The 8,894-nt window shown below is 43.6% G+C and overlaps 1 protein-coding gene across 2 annotated transcripts in view; it reads left to right on the top strand.

The window, feature by feature from the left end:
• The first annotated feature begins 624 nt into the window (after positions 1-624).
• LOC144132410 (uncharacterized) overlaps positions 625-8,894 on the top strand; it is an 81,703-nt gene continuing 73,433 nt past the window's right edge. Inside the window, exons 1-3 of one of the 2 annotated variants that reach the window (XM_077664808.1) lie at positions 625-804; positions 2,728-2,814; positions 8,039-8,272. In XM_077664808.1, coding sequence (XP_077520934.1) covers positions 801-804; positions 2,728-2,814; positions 8,039-8,272 — 325 coding nt within the window. In that variant the 5' untranslated portion in view covers positions 625-800. The remainder of the gene's footprint in view (positions 805-2,727; positions 2,815-8,038; positions 8,273-8,894) is intronic. The other variant, XM_077664809.1, reaches the window with a different exon arrangement.

Raw genomic sequence — 8,894 nt, 5'->3', positions numbered from 1 at the left:
AGCAATGTATTATTCATTCGGCAAGAACTCATTCGGCAAGAACACAGTTTTGCCCATTTTTCTGGTGAAATATGCGGTGTGGACAGATAATTGGCACACGCTTAAGTGCCAGTTCTCTTGTAACCCCTGCCACTGGCTCTAGGGGGCTGTCTGCTGCTCGTTTCGCCAAAAAATTCAGCGAAATGAAATATAAGCTGTAGCGGCTCCCACGATATTTTAGCACAGCGCATGAAGGCATGCCCAACACAGGCGCCACAAACGTTTTTACTTCTTTTTATTGCAAAATAACGACTCTCCTGTGCATAGGCTTTCCTAACAGCAAACAATTCGAGAGTGGTAATTCGTAATTCGAAAAACAAAACTTTTCGCTTCTCCCGCGTTGTGCATTTCGCCTGTCCTCTTTTCTCCGGATCTAGACGTCAATGCATTGCAAACAACGTTTCAAACAGTCAGTTTCCTCCTTTCATGTCTCCTGAACAACGAGCTCGCTGAAACGCCACCGCCGATAACGAGTGTTTGCGAAGTGATAATAACAGTTGCCGCGCAGCGCGGCAAGAACTGTTCCTGGTTTGTTATCTCCGCTCTGAGCGTGTGATGCCAGCATGTTGAGACGTCACTCTCCGCCCCTCTCGATCAGTATCTCCACTCCTCGTGAACTGGAATCGCAGCATAGGCTGCCATGCTTGCCGGAGCCGCAACGCGGTAGCACATGTATTTTTTACACTTCACACTGAGCACTTGCTCATAGCAACACAAGCGAACAGCACCGAAAAAAAGCGTTCTTTGACATCACTTGCGAGATGGGTAAGTGAGTTTATTTATTTATTTATTTATTTATTTATTTATTTATTTACTCTAAAGACCCAGAAGAGGGCATTACATAGGGGGGGAATGATGAAAAGAAAGCACACATAACAAATCAACTCATAACAAATGATGGTAAATATACAGAGGGCAGAGTTTGGGTAACATTTGATTAAGTGCAGTATAACATATTGAAACCACAAAATTCAACACGTTCAAACAAGTGAGTAATAATTAGGGCGAAATAAGTAACTAAAAATACAATGGCACATAAAAGAGGCTCCGGAGCTGTTCAGCACACAAGAAATGGCAAAGCAAAAAAGGCCCGCCAAAAAGTCACTGACACGGTAAATCATTCAGCACTCTATGACGCATTTTCCGTGTTCATAAATGTTAGTAAAGCTGTTTGAAAAGATGATAATTCAGTATGGCCGACAATGCTGGGTGGCAATGAGTTCCATTCATTTATTGACAAAACCAGCGGTGACTTCTGATATTTTAGTGTGCGAGCGAAAATCGGACGTACCTTATGCGCATGATCCAGGCGAGCTGAACATTGAGGTGCAGGAAAGATATGATTTCGGGAGAATGGCGTTTCGCTATAGTATAAGGTGTGAAATAATGACAACCGGGCGAACTTTCTACGTGTAGCAAGAGGTTGAAGATTCATGGCGTGCTTCATTGCTGATGCGCTTTGATGACGTGAGTAGGGTGACAGTATGAATCTGACGGCTTCATTTTGTACTGCTTCTAGAGCATTTGTAAGAATCGCGTGGGAGGGGTTCCATATAACAGAAGCGTATTCAACAGATGATCTGATAAGCGTTGTATAAGCGCTGTTCCGTGTTTCAGCGTTCGCAAGGGGTAAACGGCGTTTCAAGAGACCAATTTTTTTAAAGGCTTTATTAGTTATGTATTCAATGTGAGCATCCCAGGTTAAGTTCTGACTGAAAAACACTCCCAGATATTTTATACACGACACGGAGTCAATTCCACTATTATTTAACCGGTAATTATTCTGTGATGTTTCTGCTACGCTAGAGAATCTTACATGCTTAGTTTTACTGACATTAATATCCATCTGCCACGTTGAACACCATTCAGTTAGTTCTGTTAGATCTGATTGGAGAGCTAGTGCATCAGTCGGGGTGGTTACCTGCCTGTATATTACGCAGTCGTCTGCGAAAAGCCGTATTGATGAAGTAATATTAGAGGCTATGTCGTTTATATAAATTAGAAAAAGTAATGGCCCTAATACTGAGCCCTGTGGGACACCGGATAACACGCGAGTGGGTTTAGAAATGAGGTTCTCAATTTTGACCGACTTGTAACGATCTGTTAGGAATTGCTCGATCCATGTAGTTCTTTTGTCGTCGAGCAGTAAATTTCGGGTCTTTAGCAGTAAGCGTTTGTGGGCAACACGGTCAAAAGCTTTTGTAAAGTCAATGAAAATGGCGTCTGTGAGATGAGACATGTGTAGGGATTGGTGAAGGTCAGTCACAAGCTCAAAGAGTTGCGACTGGCATGATCGGTATTGCCGGGATCCGTGCTGGTTCTCGAGAAGTAAGTTATTTAGGTTCAGATGGTTCATGATGTGGGAAAAGAAGATATGCTCTAGTAGTTTGCAGCAGATACAAGTAAGTGAGATAGGCCTGAAGTTGTTTGGATCGGTGTTACTTCCTGATTTGTGTATGGGAATGATGTGTGCTTGTTTCCAGTCGTCCGGGAGCTGTCCTGTATCCAGAGATTGTTGAAATATCAGCGCGAGCAAACCAAATGATTCGTGACATGTTAGTTTCAGAACCTTTGTACTGATCCCATCGGGTCCTAGGGCCTTTTTTAGTTCTAGCTTGTCGATCGCGCGGGCGACGCCATTTGTTGTGATAGTAATAGGTGCAAATTGAAACCGTATGTATGTTGCAGAAATGGGCGGTAAATTATCAACGGGGAGTTCATTTGTGAACATGTCACTAAAAGATTTGTTGAAGATTTCGGCGCACTCGTCTAACGGTAAGGGTGAGCCCTCTCCTGTTATTAGTGCTGGTAAAATGTTGCTGCTCTTAGGATTTACAGTGCGGCAAAACTTTTTGGGATCACTTTTTAATAGTTTCGGAAGTGTGTCGTTATAGTATTTTTGTTTCTCTTCTTCGAGTTTTCTTTCAATAAGCGCAGCAATTTCCTTATATTTCATCCAGTCGAGTGGTGCATTGGTTCTTGAAGCTCTTCTGTATACCCTCCTTTTTCTGTTTAAGTACCTTTTGCATTCGTTAGTGAACCAGGGATCATTTATTCGGTTTGAGATTGTGAATTTGGGAACGAATATCTTCTCAAGTTCTTTTAATTTATCACAAAATAAGCACCAGTTTTCATTCGTAGTACGTTTAGTGAAGTCTTGGCGGAAATCAGCTGCAAAGCTTGTTAGAATGCTATTCATTTTAGGTGTATCTGCACGTGCGTAATCCAGTATCTCTTTGCTGATCCTTGCGTTATCAGGGCGAGGCAAGCTGAAGCGGCAATGAATAATCTTGTGGTCGCTGATTTCCTCCAGAACAGAAGCAGACGCATGGTCAGGATGGTTGGTGAAAACTAGATCTAAGGTATTATCGCCGCGTGTGGGTTCACGAACCAGCTGAGTTAGTTGATAAAGTTGCAACAGATTGAGAAAGCAAATACATTCGGCTCGGTTATTATGATGGCTTACAGAATAATCCAACCAGTTGATAGAAGGATAGTTGAAATCTCCGCACAGGACAAGAATTGATTTGGGATGTTTAAGTGTTATCTGCTCTAAGGCTTCATTCAGGGAATCAGTAAAATCAGATGCAGAGTCAGGAGGTCTGTAAAGAACTCCTAAGATAATTTTTCTAGTTCCAACATGTGCCGAGACCCAAATAATTTCCAGTCCTGTGTCAATAGGTACAACGGTCGGGCGGAATTACTTTTTTATTGTTATGATTACTCCTCCCCCTCGAGAACCGATCCTATCTTTACGAAAAATTTGAAACGAAGGCGGAAATGACAATTCAGAGTCGGGGATGTCGTCCGAAAGCCAGGTTTCAGTGCCGACAATGACATCCGCGGAACATGTGTAGATGAATGAATTGAGAACATGAAGTTTCGGTAGTATACTGCGGAAGTTTGCCAAGAGAACCGAAACGTTATTGGTGTCCATGTGTTTGCTATAGCCGGGCGGGGGAAGTCAGTCTGAAATTTTGTTTGGTTGGTCTTCGCTTGGCTGAGAGTTGGTTTGGCTGGTTTCGGCCGAGGCTAGTTCGTCTTGTTCTTTGCTCGGCCTATTTTGGCGGATTTCTACGACACTGCTAGTAGCTGCATCATACATAAAGGTGCTCCCCCTAAAATGCAATTTGTTGAAGCGTATGCGGAAACGTTCCCTTTCGTCCCGATTTGCCTTGACGAAGTCTCGCAAGTTCTAGCGCGCTAGCTGAATCTTGGGAGAGAAATCCTCCTCCAGCCATACCACTGCCTTTCTGATGTGGGAACAAAACAACTGGGTCCCAGTAGCCACAGAGCGCTTTTCGAATTGCCCGCCCCTGTACAGTGGAATGCACATCGTTTTTAGTCGTCTCCGGAATAAATTAATAGAATATCTCCAACATGGATTTATTTCTGGGAACTACGAAGCAAAGCTGGCGCATATCGCTGTACATTACCGCAATAGTTCTAACTGTTCGCCGTAGACAGTAGGACAAGCCAACAGCAGATGTGGCTCTTACACTGATCGTCATGACCCCCACATGTGCTTCCTCGACTTCGTTATTAAAAATACATTTTCTTCCGCTTTACGATTCTAAAAAACAACTTCTTCAGGTTCCTAACAGATTATATATGCTCTCACGCATACACAGCCGCAAATCTGCAAACTGTTCCACCAGAACGTGACTAACACAGTCTATGTATTCTATGTCACATTTTGAGGAGGCTAATTAGCGTGCTTCTAGCAGCTAGTGGAATCCACCAGGTATGAGAATTTCTCTAAGAGGAAATTTTCTTTTCGCTGCATCGCCCCAATCATGAAACATGGCATACGTATATTGAAGCCAGTGCACAAGAGAACAACGAAGGTTGCCGAAGAGGCAGTAGAGCGTGAATTCTTGGTCATTGTTGCTAAGCGCTGCTTATCCTACTTATCCGGGTCCTTGACGCACCCCCGAGGTCTTTCCAGCGAAAGCTCCACTTCTCACGTACAACCCCTGAATACCATATTATGGCGCAAATTTGACCTTCAAGCGGCCTCAGGTAATAAAAAAAACAAGAAAATTGTGGTGTGCGTTGGAATCGAACCCGGGTCTCCGGCATGCGAAACAGGGACGCCTCACTCCGTCACGGCTCTTTGTTTCTTTTTAAAATGGCATTTATTACAATGATTCAATATTTTATATACATGAGGTCGACTTTTCGAAGTGATTGAAGGCTCGTCTAGTGAATGCATGCATGTCAAAGAAACATATCTTGTACTTATGTACTCAGCCGTTCATGAATAATTAAATTATAAGCGCGTATTTTACAAATCCTCCAATTAAGCGAGTAGACAAATTGTCCGGAATGCACTCAACGTGACAGACGCCAAGCCGCATCTAGTTGCCCGATAAACCACAGTTTTCGTTCTCTAATTTCAGCAGAAATACAATCACAGAAAATTTTACAATATATGCGAGGTTCCTCATGAAAGGTGATCATTAATTTTTAAAAGTAGTGTTTCATAGGTAAAGGATATTTTTTCGGCGCAGTGATACCAGTGCAGGCGGACGTCAAAAAACACGCGATACATGCTAAATGGCAGGGTGGTTAAAATTCCAATAATGAACCTTTCAACTATTTCACATAGTTAGCTAATTGCAATTCAAATTTGCAGCCAGCCGTTAGTAATAGCCATAGCAGTTTTTAGAATTTTGAAAACACGATTACACTTGGCGCTGTGGCTCGAAAAAATCTAGCTATTTAGACTAGTTACATGCATTGGGCAGGTTGCTTTGCCTGCTTGCTTTTCGAAAGCGCATGTATTTCTGGCACGATGTAGCCAAAATTAGCAACTTTCAACTCGTAATTAAATAACTTACCTTTCTAGAAGTACTAAAGTTGTTCAGGTAGTAAAATAGAGTGATAAGTATGAGGAACAATTTCGACATTACAGTGTATCCCTTCTTTTCCGACAATTTTCCCGAATACTGCAATTCTATGGTTGCAATTCCGTATGAACAATTTTTGCGAATTTTTGCTGCGAAACTGCCAGAGGTAAAAACCTTCTTTCGACTGCATGGCACACAAACGGTTACATACTGCCTTGACCCAAGAAGCCGTGAAGGCAGGCGTAGGGTAGAACCCAATAACGAGGCCGCGTTTTTAATCATCGAGCCACGTCAAGCCTGAGCGTTCCTAACGCGCCAATGGCCGCTTCGTCGCCGTCTCTACTAACCGTGGAAGACGGGCCGTGCTAGGAACACGACATTATTCAACACCCAGCCGTGAAACTAAAGCATAGTCTCGATACGAAACGAGCTACGGACTATTAAAAAAAAACAAGAACAGAGAAATAGCTGCGAGCTGAACTGTACAGCCCGACATATGAGGCGTGGAAAGTCAACTCCACACTAGCGGGAAGGTTATAAGAGAACAGTGTGAACAGCGCTCAGTCACGCGAAATGCAGGGCTTTAAACGCACCATATACAGGATTTAAGGCCGCTGACGCCTATGGCCGACGGTCGCAATTCCACAAAGCACACGGTCACGCTAACATTATCTTAATTCATGAGAAAGGAGACGTCAAGGACTTGAAAATTTGCAACCCGATCAGCAAAACAGCAGTTCACAATTGGTAGCAATGTGTAGGAACTGGTGAGGGCATATGTTCACTTAACTAGAAGATTAAAAATGGGGTCGAACGCATATGGCATGTTCTCACAAATCATGAATGGCAGTTTACCAACATCCCTCAAGAGAAAAGTGCACAACAGATGTATCTTACCAGTACCCACCTACGGGGAAGATACCTGGAGGCTAACGAAAAGCGTCGCCCTATGGAAAGAAAAATAATAGGTGTAACGTTAAGAGTCCTGAAGCGGACAGCGCGGGATCACCCACGCTGCCCGCTTCCGGATGACATCGTCCTAGTCGAAATTAAGAGAAAGAAATCGGCTTGGGCAGGGCGTGCAATGCAAAGGCAGGATAACCGCTCGTCATTATGGGTAACGGAGTGGATTCCAAGTGGAGGCAAGCGTAACGGGGCGCGGCAGAAAGTTAGGTGGGCGGATGAGATTGAGAAGTTTGCTGGGATATGGGGGCCGCAGCTGGCAAAGGACAGGGTTAATTGAAGAGGCATGACAGAGGCTTTTTCCCTGCAGTGGGCGTAGTCAGGCTGATGATGATGATTTAATTTTGTCTTGTTTCGGTGGGAAACCAAACTCGCAATTTTGTGAAATCGCAAAGCGCCGTTTTATCCTACTTGAGATATGTGGCTTGCTTCAAAGAAAAACGCAGCGTCTCTTCCAAAGCTGACGGTCATTCATTTCTTTGGACACGTTTGCACATTGCATATAACAATTTTGTTCAGACCAAAAATGGTCGTGGAAACACAATTACGGTCCGTATCTGACCACACCCGTATAGTACCTATACAACGACATTGAGACCTTCGGTTTGCAAGCTCCAAAGGGAATTGAAAGTACTTTAACCCCACTACAGCGACCTCCCAGTGGCCTTATCAAATCAAATCATATTTTATTCTCCTCAAGCATTGCTTGTAGAGAGGAAGGGTTGAGCAAGAAATTCCACACAGTGATAATTTTTCTGCAGATATAACCTATCCTTTTACTCGGACCTGCCGAGATGGCTTAGGGGTTGTGGCACACGGCTATTGACCCGAAAGACGCGGGTTCGATACCAGCTACTGCGGTCGAATTTCGATGGACGCGAAATGCTAGAGGCCCGTGTAATGTACGATGACCGTGCGTGTTAAAGAACACCAGGATGTCGAAATTTCCTTCACTCCGGCGTCCCTCATAGTCTGAGTCGCTTTGGGGAGCTAAACCTTTGTAAGACATAAAAAACCATTTTGCTCGGTTTTGCTGAACGTACACTCCTTAAGTTAAGAAAACAGAAGAAAAACAACGACGCTTTCGCGACGCTGATGACACACACAGATTCAAGTTCAACGGAAGCCTTGTGCTCGATTGCAATCTGCAAGGTGAGGAACTTCACAACGCGCATATGTTTCAGCTCCTTTCTATATTGGATCGAACTACGACTTGCCTCATTACCTGCACAACGCCATGCCTGGATTGACAAGAGAAAAACATCACGAAGTATTCAACTACCTGATCAGCAAGGAAGTAATATCTGTGACCGACTTCAACAAGGAATTCCACCAGGTGATCGATGATATAACCCGCATCATTGGCGCCCGGGCTGCAACAACCCTTCTGTCCTGCAGATACACGGCAGTAGCAACAGGCGAGTCTTGAATGTTTTTTTTACTGGTTCTTGCTTCGTACCTGTGGGTATCCTGGCAGATGGCACCCCAAATTGGGAAAACATACCCGACAGTTCTAGGCGAAAGCGTTTTTCAACTCGAAACATTGTATGAATGCAATTTTTTTTAGATATTGTAAGATTACACTACAATAAACTATATATGTGCCAATCTTCTGTTTCAGCAAGCTTGCATTTTTTACTATTAAGGTTCTTGCCATTGTCGTAAACGTTAGTAGCCTGTTGGTAATTCATGTTTGACAAGTAGGCTTCGTGCGAGATAAACGACGACACGGACAAATGGAACGGTTTCTTTCCGTGCCATTTTATATCGTCGTTTAGTCCCACATTAAGTTGGTTCAAATTGTCTTTATCCTGCCCCCGTCTTAATCAGCGGTTAGTGGGGCATGCACATTCAGTTTCTCGAGCTCGTAATTCTGGTTCCGTTTCTTTCACTTCCAACTTAGCGCTCGTCCTGTGTCCCTCTTTTGTCCTCGTTTGTCCCACGCTAAACCTATCTGCAAATCAAAATTTTCCCCTTGGTTTTCTATGAGTTTCTCTGGTTTTCTGTATGTGAGCGATGGAACAACTTTAAGAGACATTG

The sequence above is a fragment of the Amblyomma americanum genome, chromosome 5, assembly GCF_052857255.1.
Source record: "Amblyomma americanum isolate KBUSLIRL-KWMA chromosome 5, ASM5285725v1, whole genome shotgun sequence".
Classification (NCBI taxonomy): domain Eukaryota; kingdom Metazoa; phylum Arthropoda; class Arachnida; order Ixodida; family Ixodidae; genus Amblyomma; species Amblyomma americanum.
This window is presented reverse-complemented; position numbering and strand designations above follow the sequence as displayed.